General features: G+C 35.3%; 1 protein-coding gene across 2 annotated transcripts; it reads left to right on the forward strand.

The window, feature by feature from the left end:
• Window positions 1–8,671: 8,671 nt before the first annotated feature.
• LOC138312071 (uncharacterized) lies at window positions 8,672–15,803 on the forward strand. Of its 2 annotated transcripts, none has more exons than XM_069253140.1 (8): window positions 8,672–9,064; window positions 9,924–10,087; window positions 10,305–10,371; window positions 11,078–11,167; window positions 11,953–12,045; window positions 13,874–13,915; window positions 14,268–14,354; window positions 15,059–15,803. In XM_069253140.1, exons 2-8 carry the CDS (start codon window positions 10,022–10,024, stop codon window positions 15,289–15,291), a joined length of 678 nt encoding a protein of 225 aa, XP_069109241.1. In that variant the 5' UTR covers window positions 8,672–9,064; window positions 9,924–10,021; the 3' UTR covers window positions 15,292–15,803. The 2 variants fall into 2 exon arrangements, with proteins under 2 accessions (XP_069109241.1, XP_069109242.1); XM_069253141.1 differs by having other exon boundaries at window positions 11,078–11,157; window positions 11,958–12,045.
• Window positions 15,804–16,180: the final 377 nt, after the last annotated feature.

The raw sequence follows: 16,180 nt of genomic DNA on the forward strand, positions 1-16,180 counted from the left end.
TTCACGGAAAACGAGACTTACGGAGCCTATTTGCGTTATTCAATTTGACCTTAGGTTAATCATGCAATAGGGGCAACAGGTACAATAAAATGCCCTACCTGCAAGGTCAGAAAATATAGTGCGTCGTGAATAAATTGACAAATAACCCAATATGTAGGTTTTGAATAAACAACATTTTATTTTTCATCAGTAATTGTGTACAATTGATAAAACAAAATACAATTCATATCATATTTTTGAATGGACATATAATTATGAAAAAAAATATCGCGTAGGGGCGTGTAAAATACGGTAATGCGGCTCCTGAAATGACGGCATGATGAGCATGACGACAGTGAGGCCTAGATGTAAATTTACGGATAAAACAGCTTACGCTTTTTATTTTGAAAATTTAAATTGAAAAATTTTGACAGTAAAGCCATAAAATGTTGCATTTGCGAAGAATCCCGGAGCTGATGTCAGTGATGTATTGTTTGAAAATGTGATTTGAGACGGATTTACCTCGGGGACACGAGTTTGATCATGAGCGACGAAACCATGCCCAGCGGGAGGCAAAGTGATGGGGCCTACCTGACACTGCTCACCGGTACCACGGTTTACATCTAGATCCGTGCAAGTTCTTACGGTTTTTCCGCTTGGAATTGATATTGTCGACAAAGCTGTGCTCATAGCTTTTTTTTTTTTTTTTGACCGGCTGAGATATCTCTTGTATATTATCTGAGAGAGGATTCATTTCTGTGGGAGGACATGAACATGATGTGTCTAGTCTCGTGAACCTGGTCATTCAAATACTGAACAACAGTTGCTCTGAGACAGTGGGGTGTATACTTCCTCTCAACACCAGCAGATTTACAAATGTCTGATAGAAAATATGTTTTGCAATCGGTTTTCTAGTGTACCAGATATCATATCTACTGGGAAATTCCAGCGTGTTTCATTTGTACTGTGTAAACAAAGCGCACGGACCGTCAGCTGTTAGATTTTGAATTTAAGAACTTTAACATGTCAACTGGACGATTTGCTGTACCGGTACGATACATCCTTTTGTCAGACGGAGCCTCGGCAGACTGAATTCCGTTCTGTTGTGTGATTTAATGTCACGTACTCGCTATCCTCTGTCTTGTGAAAAGTGAAGGAATTCGTAAGGAGCTGGTGATGAAACTCCATACCTCTCGTAACAAAATGGATGCTTAGGTTAAACCAAACGTTGTGGCGGAGTACCAACGGATTGCATTTTCCGTTAGAAAGGGAAGTGAAGATTTTTGTTAAATCATGTTGTTCTATTATTGGTTTGTGTTGCGTTGGTTTAAGACTGTCAGATCTCGCGATTTGTTTAAGGAGCCCGTCTAACACACCGTTTGCTTTTCTAAATTTTTTATCTCGTATGACATCAATAGTTCTATTGATGTCAGTCATATGTCTATTGATGGCCCATCTGATGCTTATTAAACTGTTCTTGTGATTCATAGATGTAGAGTCGTCATCGGTATTATCAGTTTTCTATGGTCTGGCTTCGGCGTAAAGTCGCCCGAGGCATTCTGCTAAGGTGTCCACAGTCTTATTTTGCATGTGCATCTGGTGCCACATTCCAATCTTAAAAAATAAGCAAGGTTTCGTTGATTCTTTGGATAAATATCCGTTTAACGCGATCATTTTTTTAAAATCTAGGCCTATAGATTTTTTTTCAGGCTACTCGCGATGGGATTCCAGAGTTTTTTTATACTGTGTAAGGCTGAAACGATGTGATTATTTGTAAAATAAGTCAAATTTTCCATTTGTTTCTGCTGAGTTACTATCGAGTTACACGGTATAGTTTTTACTTTTAACAGTACTGTTACATGTATATAACCTTACTATAGTCTACCTTGAAATACTCGCATGCCCCAGGCGGTGTTTTTCTTTGTGTTTTTTATTGTCTCTCTTCAAAAAGGTACTCTATTTCTTTGGAGGACATTTTATGGAATCTGGATGACGGCAAACATGGTGTTTTTGGTGATGGTAAAATTTCCTCAAGGTCTGGGCTTTGTAGATATTGCTCCATATTCTGGACTCAACGTCGTTTAAGACGTTTGATGCTGCCAAGTTTTGAATATCGTCAAGTTGAATCGACTAGAGTTCATCCTCGTCACTATTTATTAGGCTAAAATTATTCGTTATAATCTTATCAAGAGTGCAATTAGAAACAAACGACGGGTTTGTCATTTCACGCGCGTTAGATTTTATTTCAGTATTAGATATCTAATTTAATTTCGTATTTGGCATGCTGCCAGGTATCTGACATCCTAATTTTATCATGTTAAAAATATCTAACAATTCTTTTTAGAATTAAATAAAATACACTTGATACTTTGATTATTGTTTACTGGCAGCCATGTTTGTTTACAATAGATATGTACGTGTGTATCCTTACACTGACCGCATCACTGTAAATTGGAGTACATTCTCTGATATTCTACAATGTGGGGATGAGATTCCTAATTGGTCATGCAGGTAGGCGCCAGAATTGTAGCTGCTGCCCATAATGCATGAACGTAAAAGGTGACTAAATTTAGGAGGTTATCTTTTCTCTTCATCCTAACTGACTTTGTTTCCAAGTGCCTCACTTTTGGCCTTGAGTTAAGCGTTCGCCCCTGTTAGGAAGACTCTTTGTTCTGTCCCCAGGCCAAGACACACCAAAGTCTAAAAAAAGTGGTAGTTTCTGCTCCTGCTTAGCGCTCAGCAAAACGGGAGTGGGACGACTGGTACAGTGTGGGATGTGTTGCTTTGTGTTTTCGGCGGTATGACTCAGTGATATAGCACTATACAAAGGGCAACAGTTAAACTATACAAGAGGACACAAATTCGAATATACCGCAGTCTTCAAAAACATGCACCTCGTTGCATAGATAGAAGGCCACCCTTACATGACCATGGCTTTTTAGAATATTTGTGAATTTTCCGAGCAATATTAATAATTTCCGCATATTGCACATATTTGAATATATACCCGTCCTGAAATCGTTCAACTGCGTTTGATTGTATGATTTACTTATATAAGTAAAGTCAGTATTTCCAATATATAAATCACCTTTAATCATTTTGACGTAGAATCTATTACATTACTGTTGTACACTGCTGGAAGCCATCCTAACCCTCTGATGATTTTTGCAAATGAAACAAAATTACCACGCCCATGATTTCACACACCTCAAGCACATGCAAACATGCATACAAAGTGAGTTACATTCAAACCTTCCCTGTCTTATCAATATGAGACTGTCCATGATACAGTGTACTTTTTATGGATCAAAATCCATGATTTAAAGAATACTTTTTTTCTTGCAGTTTTTGGTGTTTGTTTTTTAAAGAAAAGTTACTTATGGTAATGTTCCAAATGATGAAAAGATAATATATGAATTAATTATTAAATTATTTGAATTATTTCCACTATTAAAGTACGTAACGGACGTGATTTGTCAAAATTTAAAGATCAAATATAAAGCTTAATATTTGAAGAAAGGGATCTTTTGAGGGGTTTTCTTTTGTAACATTCAAAATAGCTTTAATATGATCACGTCTTGCAGTCCAAGTTTCTATCTGGGATAAGTCCACGCAAATTGGACGAAAGGCAACGATAGGCAGAAACTTGACCCTGCAGGTAGGGCGTTAGAATTGTACCTGCTGCCCCTATTGCATGATCGTAAAAGGCGACTACATTTAGGATCTTGTCTTTTCTATTCTTCCTAACTGACTTTATCCTTCCTAATGCCTCCCTTGGCACCGCCTCACTTTTGGCCTTGAGTTGAGCGTTCGCCCCTGTGAGGAAGGCTCTGGGTTCTGTCCCCTGGCCGAGACACACCAAAGTCTGTAAAAGTGGTAGTTTCTGCTCCTGCTTAGCGCTCAGCAAAACGGGAGTGGGACGACTGGTTCGCCCGTTGTCAGTATAATGTGACCGGGTGGGGTGTGTTGCTTGGTGTCTTCGGCGGCATGTTTCAATGATATAGCACTATAAAAAGGGCAACAGTTCCACTATACAAGAAGACACAACATGAATATACCGCAGTCTCCGAAAACACGCACCTCGTACAACATACACGCAACACACCGCATACATGGGAGGCCGTCCTTACATGACCATAGCTGTTAATAGGACGTTAATCAATCAAACAAAAAGCAATGGAAACTATTTCATATAGCAAATATATCAATGCAAGTTAATGAAAACTATGGAGTTGTTCATTTTATGACAGATGCAAAAATAAACACACGAGCTGAAACATAATGAATAATTTTAAGACATTTGTTTCACAAAGTAATGGACGTGACATTGGACAGCTCAGGCTTGCTTCAAGTACTTTAAACATTTCATTTGATGGAAAGGTGTCAATATAGTTTTATTTATTACATAAATAATGAAAAAATAACTATGTATCCAAATGTAAGGCCTTTTCTAAATATATTGTCGGTAACTCAAATTTCTATTTATTCAATTCAAAAACTAATAACATAAACAATTTCTTTCAAAGAAATTAAAAGTATTGATAAACATAGAAGCATTTACCCATTCAAAATAGGGTATAATCAAGTGTCATTCAATTATCGAAGGATGGTTTCAATTACATAGCAATTTTTAGCTCACCTGGCCCAAAGGGCCGGTGAGCTTTTGCCATGGCGCGGCGTCCGTCCGTCCGTCAACATTTCTTTTAAATCGCTACTTGTCATAAAGTACTGCATGGATTTTAACAAAATTTGGTCAGAAACATCCTTAGGGGAAGGGGATCAGATTTTGCATAAATGATGACCCTTACCCCCCTCCAGGGGCATGAGGGGCGGGGCCCAATAGGGGTAATAAAGGTAAATCCTATAAATCGCTACTTGTCCTAGAGTTCTGCATGGATTGTCACCAAATTTGGCCACAAACTTCCTTAGGGGAAGGGGATCAGATATTGCATAAATGGTGACCCTGAACCCCCTGGGGCAGGGGCCCAATAGGGGTAATAGAGGTAAATCCAATAAATCGCTACTTGTCCTAGAGTTCTGCATGGATTGCAACCAAATTTGGCCAGAAACTTCCTTAGGGGAAGGGGATCAGATTTTGCATAAATGGTGACCCTGACCCCCTGGGGCAGGAGGGGCGGGGCCCAATAGGGGTAATAGAGGTAAATCCTATAAATCGCTACTTGTCCTAGAGTTCTGCATGGATTGTCACCAAATTTGGCCACAAACTTCCTTAGGGGAAGGAGATCAGATTTTGCATAAATGGTGACCCTGAACCCCCTGGGGCAGGGCCCAATAGGGGTAATAGAGGTAAATCCTATAAATCGCTACATGTCCTAGAACTCTGCATGGATTGCAACCAATTTTGGCCAGAAACTTCCTTAGGGGAAGGGGATCAGATTTTGCATAAATGGTGACCCTGACCCCCCTGGGGCAGGAGGGGCGGGGCCCAATAGGGGTAATAGAGGTAAATCCTATAAATCGCTACTTGTCCTAGAGTTCTGCATGGATTGCAACCAAATTTGGCCAGACACTTCCTTGGGGGAAGGGAAACAGTACTTGTATAAATTTTGGCTCTGACCCCCCGGGGGCAAGAGGGGCGAGGCCCAATAGGGAAAGCAAAAGTAAATCCTATAAATCGCTATCTGTCCTAGAGTTCTGCATTGATTGTAACCAAATTTGGCCAGAAACATCCTTGAGGTTTACAGAATTCGTATAAATTTTGGCTTTGACCCCCTGGAGCAGAAAGAGTGGGGCCCAATAGGGGAATTAGAGGTAAATATTCAAATTCCTTCAGAAAAGAAACAATGAACTTGTATTCAGAATATTACATATGTACTTGGCATTACAAACCAGGTGTGCGATACAGGCCCTCTGGGCCTCTTGTATTAATTAAAAATACTCATTACATTTTTAAATGGCATTATCAATACATGTATTTTACAATATTATTAATTAAATTACTATTACTTTACCATTGTAATTAATTACATCACACATTATTATACCAATGTAATTAATTAAATTATCATAACTTTACCTGGTCCAATGTAGTTCATTAAATAACCATTACTTTACCAATGCAATTAATTAAATCACACGTTACTTTACCTGTTGAATTAATTAATTACCATTACTTTACCAATTTAATTAATTGATTACCATTACTTTACCAATGTAATTAATTTAATGACATTACTTTACCAATATTATTAGTTATATAGTCAGTTACTGACGAGCCTCCTATACTTCTTATAGAGGGTCAGTAAGATTTATAGGGGGCGAGGGCGTAGCCCGAGCCTCCTATACTTCTTACTGACCCTCTATGCCTTTAAAGGGGGTCAGTAACTGACTATATAACGAATTTATCGCAACGAGGACCATTTAGTTGTTTCATTAATTCTTTTTTTCCTATTTCATAGTATTTGTTTGGTCAAGAATATGAAATCAAACTTAAATCATACTGGCGAATGATAACAAACAATCGACACTTTTAAAATAATTGGCCTTCTTCAGTAGGCTATACATTTATTTATTCATTTATTAATTTCAGGAATTTTCAAATACACTGTATAAGGAACCTGCAAAATAATACTGAATAATTCATAAATCAACAATGCATTGATTGTAACCAAATTTGGCCAGAAACATCCTTGAGGTTTACAGAATTCGTATAAATTTTGGCTTTGACCCCCTGGAGCAGAAAGAGTGGGGCCCAATAGGGGAATTAGAGGTAAATATTCAAATTCCTTCAGAAAAGAAACAAATGAACTTGTATTCAGAACATTACATATGTACTTGGCATTACAAACCAGGTGTGCGATACAGGCCCTCTGGGTCTCTTGTATTAATTAAAAATACTCATTACATTTTAAAATGGCATTATCAATACATGTATTTTTACAATATTATTAATTAAATTACTATAACTTTACCATTGTAATTAATTACGTCACACATTATTATACCAATGTAATTAATTAAATTATCATAACTTTACCTGGTCCAATGTAGTTCATTAAATAACCATTACTTTACCAATGCAATTAATTAAATCACACGTTACTTTACCTGTTGAATTAATTAATTACCATTACTTTACCAATTTAATTAATTGATTACCATTACTTTACCAATGTAATTAATTTAATGACATTACTTTACCAATATTATTAGTTATATAGTCAGTTACTGACCCCCTATAAAGGCATAGAGGGTCAGTAAGATTTATAGGGGGCGAGGGCGTAGCCCGAGCCTCCTATACTTCTTACTGACCCTCTATGCCTTTATAGGGGGTCAGTAACTGACTATATAACGAATTTATCGCATCGAGGACCATTTAATTGTTTCATTAATTCTTTTTTTCCTATTTCATAGTATTTGTTTGGTCAAGAATATGAAATCAAACTTAAATCATACTGGCGAATGATAACAAACAATCGACACTTTTAAAATAATTGGCCTTCTTCAGTCGGCTATACATTTATTTATTCATTTATTAATTTCAAGAATTTTCAAATACACTGTATAAGGAACCTGCAAAATAATACTGAATAATTCATAAATCAACAATAAGTTCGACATTCCTATGTACACAGTAGGCCTACCTCAATACTACACCAGACCGTCTGTATATTGAAAGCATCACAAACAAGAGTGACACAAAACATCCATCTAACATTTTAAGCACAATCTCCTTGATCATCTGTGCATTCTTGCTGAGATAATCACTGAAAAGTTATGCCGAAAAATTGGTTGTAGAGTGAGGATTGATCTGTGGGTCCGAACACCTCCATTTGTTTATAATCACAGTCTAGAAAATGCTTGAATTGCTACGTTTGACTTTCGCCGCGTCATCAACTTTCAAACTGGAGTAGGGGAAGCAACTCGTATTTAAAAAAATGCATTTCATTTAATTTGAAGTATTAAAACGATTAAAATTATTTTTACACAAAAATTAACAAGTAATATATAGTTTTACGGTAATGAAGTGGTATATTTAGTTGAAGAGAATGTGTTTAAATTTTGAAGCGAGGGCGACAGCCGCCATATTGCACCATAATAAAATTTACTGACCCCCTATAAAGTGTTAGGGGGTCACCACGTGACGGCTCTCCGCCAATCATTTGGGGACATTTCTGTCCGAGGTGCGATAAAATTAATTAGATCACACAATACTTTCAGCTTTTACTAAAAGAAAAATTAGCAGTTTCCCACGGACTGGGCACTATGTAAAAAAGCTTTCTTTATATAATACATAAAGATGCATTCATTAATAAGGTACTTTAAATATCCAAATATTTCGCTGATAAGAAGTTAGAACAGTCGTATTTATATTCCATCGATCAATACAAACTCATGTTAAATTATATTAAATTTTTGTGGTTTCATTGATCAACCTTTCAAAATTGGTATGATCAGAAATATTACATAGTATGGAAATAAGACAGTCTACATTAGTAGAAGGAACAGAAATTTTAAAAAAATATATATATCAGGTCTTTAAATGCCATCATAACTTTACCACCTTTGAAATTCTATAGATATGATGAAATGGTAAAGATTTAACGGAAATGTGGACAAACGGACGGACAGACGCTGCGCCATGCCGTAGACTCACTTTGGGAGAGGTGAGCCAAAATTCTCAGTTTTTTAAAAACATCATTTCTCTTCCTCTTTTTGTTTTAATGCAAAAAGCACGCGAGGTTACTGGGTACCGTTTCACAAAGCATACGTAACTTTACGGGTACACGTAGGATATACGTGCACGTATCTTTACGTGTACGTAAATTTTAAGGGCGTTTCACGAAACCGTACTTAACTTTCCGCACTTACGTGCAGATTTACGTGCACGTAACATAGACCGGAAGTCGCAAAAAGTGGAACTCTTCATTTGTAAACATCGCCCAAGCAGCAGCAGACGATAGGCAATGGAGAACAAAATGAAGAGGCGTCCGAACTTTACTGAAACTGAATGCCAGACGCTTGCAGAGCTGGCTATCCAGCACATAGATATTATTCAGTGCAAGTTCAGCTCGACTGTTACTATAAAAAAAAAAGCTGACGTCTGGCAACAGATCACAGACAGGTACGTCTACGTTTCATGAGAGGCACATAACTAGCACAAGCTTTTATAGTATACAAGGACGTATATGAGAAGGATAAGTCACACTGGGTTTTGGGAGAGTACAAGGCAGGAGCTTTTGTGTTTGTGCACTGACCGTGACGTTGAGCGACGACTGATTTTCCTTTGATATCCGCCGGCGCAGCCTTTGATGTAGCTTGCGGGTGCGAGGGTTACCGTCTTACTTTCTGAAGCGGGCCGTCGTTTCATGAGCTGTCATATTTTTTTAACGAAAATTTAAGACATATTCTCTAAATTATCCGTCCTTAACACAAATTATAAACGTTGTGAAATTTAATAAACTTTACATTGGTGTTTCGTTTGACTCGATAAGACAAGTATTTGTTGAGCAAAACGGTTTTTATTTCCGGTTCATAGGCGTATCGCGTGGTGTTTAGTAATGTAAAGAGACAGTCACGTATCCTTCTCACTTATAAATCCTTGTAGTATACGATTGTGTTTGGTACAGCTATAATATAGCCAGAGCACCCGCGATTTACCTGTGGATTGGCGACAGTACTCAAGTCTAAAAATAACTAGCTACACTAATTTCAGTACATCGATACAAGTCAGCGGTAGAGCGGTATGGGTTTACTTTATATACACACGTCGTTCTCAGTTGGGGTAGCACGCTGTAAGCCCATCAAGCAATCAATATTCTCCTTAGGAAAAGCATTACGAATTTTAAGGAAGATTTATTACTTAAGAATTAAGTTGATTAAGTCAATGACCTTTGTTATGATTATCAACAGGTAAAAAGGACAGTCTTCCATTTCTCATTTTTACATGCATCATTTTTATCTTTTATTCTGTTCGTGAGCAGCATCAATGCAATAAGCCCTACAACCAGAAGTAGAGATGAAATAAAGAAGAAGTGGCAGGACATGGTGGGGGAAACAAGAAAAAGGGAGTCTGCCCTGCATGATGATGCAGAGACAGACAGGTGGAGGGTCAGCTCCCAAACCGCTCTCACAGATGCAGGAGCAGGTATATGTCTCAATTACTATTTCAACATTATTGACATCATAATGGTCATGTTTTGGGTTTCATTTACTCACATAGACTTCACTTTGGCTCGGCTAGTTTATATAGTAGAAATGATAAGTAAATATAATGAAATGCAATGCCATTGAATAATAGCTTCATTATTTCAGTTATATTACACATTTTTTATCAGACATTGTACATCCTTTTGTGATTACAGATTCTAACTGTGATTTCAAAAGCTTCCATCGTTGGTATTGAAGGTGGTGTGGAGTCGTCAATGGAAGGTATATATAACTATTTGATGCTAATGGCAGATTAATAAATGAAACATCAAATATCATTTAACTACACTAATTCTGACATACTGGTGTGTAAGTTAATCAATGTCCTATGAAATTATGTTTTTAATTGATTGATTACACTGCATGAACATTATAAAATTATCAAACAAGGAAAAAAATCTTTCCAAAATGTGTACATATGTTAAACTCATTACCAAAGGACTACACTATATGCCCCTCCCCTTTTCTGGAGAAGAGTTGAAGTTGTATCCCATGGATTTACAACAATAATTGTGGCCTGTAACATCAGCATTGTATCCCATATTATGTGTCTCAAAGCATAAAAGGCATATCTATGTTTACTGTAACAGATTAAAGTACCATGAGTACAGATTAATTTAAAATATGGCTGATTTTTTGGTCCACAACTTACATTTTGGTTCATTAATAAGTGCCCCCATTGTTACAATTATTTAAGTGCCCTGGGCGCTAATTACAGTGAATACGGTATGTATGGTTTGAGTTCCTTTTTTCAACACTTTATTTTGATTCTGTTTTTTATCATTTTGCAAAAGTTTGTATATGTACATTTCTGAAATGTATTGACAATATAGTTTATTATATGTCCCTTGCACCGAGAAAATACATTATTTCATTTTTATTATGTATATTATATATTGCGTAAAGAATATGTACATCTCTCTAACAGATACACAAGACAGCAACATGAAATCTAAAGTTGCAGCAGGAAGTGGGAGCAGTCAACCTTGTTCAGGAAGAAGTAATGCTGTCAGTACATGTAAGTGAAGAAGAACAGTATAAAGCTGATAAAGTTTTGAACTTAAAATTTTCAAACACATTTACATTATATTTCAATTATAATATTTGCGCTATTTATTTTAATAAGCTGTATTTAAATATCAGTCTATTTTCTCACATCTCTCATTGTAGACTTGCATATGCCCAGAAAGGCTCGATCACACACCTTTTTAACTTATAAAAAGTAGAAATGAAATATTCTTGAATCAAAATATAATAAGGATTGATTCTTTGCTTTGGTCAATTTCATGGGGTGATGAATTGTGTTGCTCTTAAAACAAAATTCAACATGAATCATTCGACCAAATCAAGATTCAGTCATTAATTATTTTGTTTTTATTTAAAAGACCTTTTGCTTGGTAATATGTAATGCATTTTTTAGCCCACTATCTGAAGGGATCTGTCTCAAATTTTATATGTACAATGGAGTATGTTTGAAAAAGTTTGAAAAGCAGGGAAAAATCCCCCTTTTCATTGTCAGGCATAGATCATTTGTTGGTGGGCACCAAGATCCTTCTGGGATCTCTTGTTTTTAACAATTTTCATGTCTTAAATATAAGTTTAAAGGAAAATGGTTTAATGAATTTTATAAGGTTGCAATATATTAAGGGAGATAATTGAATCTTATACATCTTTTATGTTTACAAGTCTATTTAGATTTCATGAAAAAAATAACCTTTTTCACTCTCCTTATGAGATAGTAATTCCATATTAAGTGCATCTTTTGAAGTGAAGAGTGAAAAATCAACATTGAAATATCGACAGGTCAGTTGACATCTCCATTTACTCCATGGAGTCAGCAGAGTACAGCTGGTGAATGTATTGAAGGTGCAGCAACACCTGAGGGCGTTCCAAAGGGTATGTATAATTTTATAGATGGATAGTTTATCTCGAGGTTGAACATTGTTGATTATGCAAAGATTTTTAAAATGTTTATTTTCTGTCCATGAACATATATTTTTAGGTCACCTGAGACGAAGTCTCAAGTGACCTATTCTAATCACCTTTTGACCGTCGTCGTTGTCAGGCATAAGGCCAATCAAAATTGTGAATTATATGGTCTCCACCCCCCAGGGGGCTGTGGGAGGGGCTAAAAGGGAAATTTATTTAATGGAGCCAAATAAATTTCACTGTTGCCTATTTAATTTACTCTTAACTTAACTGTATTTATTACAAAATTAAACTTTGATCTGCTTAATAGATAATTTTATGTATACCTTTAATTTCTTTACTTTTGGCATTTAATTTTGTTTCAACAAAGACATTTATACTCATCAGTTGCCCTGACTATCATTTTTAAAAGTCTATAAAAGGACCAGGTCTCTGTACTGTGCATTGATTCTGACAATTAGATCACATAATGAAAATTGAATATTCTCGAGGTCTGTCAATTTAGCTGTAAAAACAGACATAAGATTTCTAGTTAAAAGTTTGTACACAAGGTCCACCTGGCTTATACCAGAACATATATAACTTATACATGTTTCCTCTAATCTACTTATGTATTTAGCCTGATTTCAGTTGCAATATTTCCTATTTTATATATAATTAAAACGTCATCTTAACTGTATACTGTATATATATTTTTAAAATTCTCGTAACCCCATTTCAGGAATACTTATATGTCCACCTTTGTTGTATAACCCCACTACCAAACACCTCACTGCCGTTGTCCCTGTGACGTCACATCCGGTTATTCCCCAAATCAGCGTTTTTTCAGTATTTTCCATTCCGTGAACACTTTAAGGTCCTTTAGAAAAATTGTGAATTATATGACCCTGGGGTCTCACATTTCCCCCTGGGGAGGGGGTCAAGTTTACTATAGTTTATATAGGCACATTTAAGAGCATTTTTTGCTCAATTTTCATTGGAAACGAGTTAAACTTGGTTAGAATTATTAGCCTGATATAGCATTTTAACATCATATCCATATTGATCCTGTCTAACCCCTTGGGGGCAGAGGGACGGGGCCAAAAAAGGTCAAAATGATTAAAATTTCAAAAAATACTTCTAAGTTCACAGGTTTGATGGAAGCAAATACTCTTCATAGACTAAAAAGTCAAATTTATAAATCACTGACTAACTTCAAGGCCCAGCATATAGTGTTTATATGTCTTTCATTTGTTTCATTATTTGTTTCATTATATATTCCAACTCAGGTGACCGTTAAGGCCCATGGGCCTCTTGTTTTTTTTAAAAACATTATGCCATTGTTGTACACGTATTTTTTTATGCTTTTATATACATGTATTGTCTAATTATATAATATATCAATGTTTATTCATTATAAATGGAAAATCTCTAGAGATTTTATTATGAAAATATAATAAATATGTAAATGTCAATAAGTATTGAACTGCATTCATTAAATTTGCCGTTGTCCAGTTCCAAAAACTCATTCTTCAGTAATACTAACCAACTTATAACAGTTTAAATTCAATGCTGAATAAATAATCTAATACATTTATATATTTTACACTTGCTAGGCTTGATCACTATATGTAAGTACTAGCCGATTTTGTTTACCATAACTGCATGGTAACATTGAACTTTGAACTTGCGTATGAAAATATTATATGCAACGTAAATGGGCCCCATAGAATATATTCTTAGAGGAATTGCTCCATTCAAGCATGGTTAACATAAAAACGAAATCCAATCCCTATATATATTACATTTCAAACAGATGATGCAATTGTCTTCAAAAAGAAGAGGAAAGTCACATCAGGTAAAAAGGACCTTGTTTCCATTTCTAATCATACTGTTATGGTCAAGTTCACCTGAACATATCTCAATTACCAAATTAGAATAATTAAAATCATTGAAAGTAAGCAGTCAGCAATATTGATAAAATAATAAAGATCAAGTGATCCTAGTAAAAAATGATTATAAAAAATAATACCTTTAATTTATTAAAGGTCAAACTGATCATTATGTATTAGGTTTTCATATAACTAATATACGCAAGAGAAATGTATATTTACATGTATACAACCACAGGTGCTCGTTTCTAGTTGAGGTCAGTACCTTGCTCTTCTATATTTGAGATATATGAAGAACACTTTGTGCTTTATTGTTAGATGACTGCGAAATAGAAAAAGCGGAGATCAGCACTACATGTCTTCACTACAAAAAGAAAACAAAAAGACCTACATCTCTATGTGAAGGTATTATATGTAAAGATATATTAATGGATGTATTAATATGAACAAATCAATTTATGATGTCTTAAGGCTAATGTAGTTATCACTATTTACATGTTTATAAAAATTATTTGTTTTTGAGACTTTAGGGCATCGATATCGAATTTATACCTTGTTTTTTCTCTCAGAATCCCTTTATGTACATGTACATGAATATATTTACATTTTCACTGCAGTCCTACTATGTAATCTTACCAAATGTTGTTGGCAATCTTATTGACTATGAAATTCAACTGCTTATAGTGACATCATTATCATTGTGACATCACAACTGTCGTGCCAGCAATCATGGAAAATGGCTGTTCCATCCTTGAGGATAACGAATAATTAATTTATCATAGATACAAAATCTTTTCTGATTTCATCATAAAATTGTAACCAAATGTAAATATAAGCATTGAATGTATTTCTGTTGGCATTCATAGCCAATATCTATACAAAATTCAACATGAAGCGCTAAGCCCTAGTGTGCTTCATAGAATTTGCCTCTATCCAGTTGGCATCGGCTAAGAATGCCAAGTGAAAGATGTTCATTGCATGCCTATATAAAGATAGAGCACTGGTTAAAACACATCTTGATCGAATATTCAAGTCAATAATGAAATGATGCTATAAATGGTTAATTGAGAAAAGATATTTTACATGTGCTATAACTATGTCATTTTCAGATTCAAGTCAAGAAATCATCTTACTTGAAAAGGAAAAGGTTGCCTTAGAGAGGGAGCGTCTGGACGTTGAACGGATGAGGTGTGCGATAGAGAGAGAGCGTTTGGAACTGGACAAAAAGAAATTTGACATTGAGAAAGAGAGACTGCAACTTTTGCAGTCCTTGGCAAAACGTGATACATTAAGTATTAGCCCGCCATCTTTGTCCCTTTCCCCTGTAATAAAATTTATTTAAAAATGCTCCACCGCCGACAGAGCATAAGTGATATTAATCACTTGAACAATAATTGGTGTTTAATCGTGTATATGTATGTATAATCAACAGAAAAAGGATAAAGTGCCACGGAATTTTTTCAGGATGCAATTTATTATTTTTTGTAATTTAACTTGAAGTAAAATTAGAAGCTCAAACTTTTCAATGGTGGTAATAGTGTAAAGTAAGTAACTTTTGTTACTGAAGAAAAATACTAAATCGCCTGCTCCTATTTTTGATATTGAAAAAAATACCATTTGTCAGCGGTGGTGGAGCATCTTTAAGCCTTTGTTAAGGTCATGGTAATTCAGTAAAATTGTGTAAATGTACAGTACATATATACCATGACATCACAATTTATTGTATCTTTCAAAAGGGCAGATAACTCTATAATGTTTAGAGGCGGGATATCTTATATTATTGCAGTGAAGTCGATTATTTAATTTGTAGTTCAAGGTTTTGGTGCAAGTGTTCAAAAACTGTTATCAGTATAACAACTGGCATTGATTTCTTCATTATATTTGGATTATAGATACGTAGTGTCGTAATTTCTGCCTTAATATAGGGGCTTAGGATTACACCTGTTATGGATATGGTAATTCATTTAAGGGATAAAATATTGGATTTTAAGAATTTCATGAGGCCCACTGGGTATACATGTACATGTACTTGCATTAATTCTGTAATGGCTGCCAGAAAATAGTAACTTACTTTTCATTCAAGACACTATTGATACTTCGATTTCTCAAATGTTTTTAATCTTGCTCATCTGATTTTAAATTTCAGACATAGTAAAAAAAAAAACCAGAAATGTAATGGTAAGAAGAATATCTGTTCATTAAATCAACTATATGTAAATGATATTTCAACA

The sequence above is a fragment of the Argopecten irradians genome, unplaced genomic scaffold, assembly GCF_041381155.1.
Source record: "Argopecten irradians isolate NY unplaced genomic scaffold, Ai_NY scaffold_0199, whole genome shotgun sequence".
Taxonomy (NCBI): Eukaryota; Metazoa; Mollusca; class Bivalvia; order Pectinida; family Pectinidae; genus Argopecten; species Argopecten irradians.

What these genes read in the sequence shown, in the direction of transcription:
- LOC138312071 (XM_069253140.1), top strand. Translation starts at nt 10,022, where the DNA reads ATGATGATGCAGAGACAGACAGGTGGAGGGTCAGCTCCCAAACCGCTC. An exon ending in AAGTAATGCTGTCAGTACAT is followed by an intron (nt 11,168 to 11,952) that starts GTAAGTGAAGAA and finishes AAATATCGACAG; the next exon opens with GTCAGTTGACATCTCCATTT. An exon ending in ACCTACATCTCTATGTGAAG is followed by an intron (nt 14,355 to 15,058) that starts GTATTATATGTA and finishes TGTCATTTTCAG; the next exon opens with ATTCAAGTCAAGAAATCATC.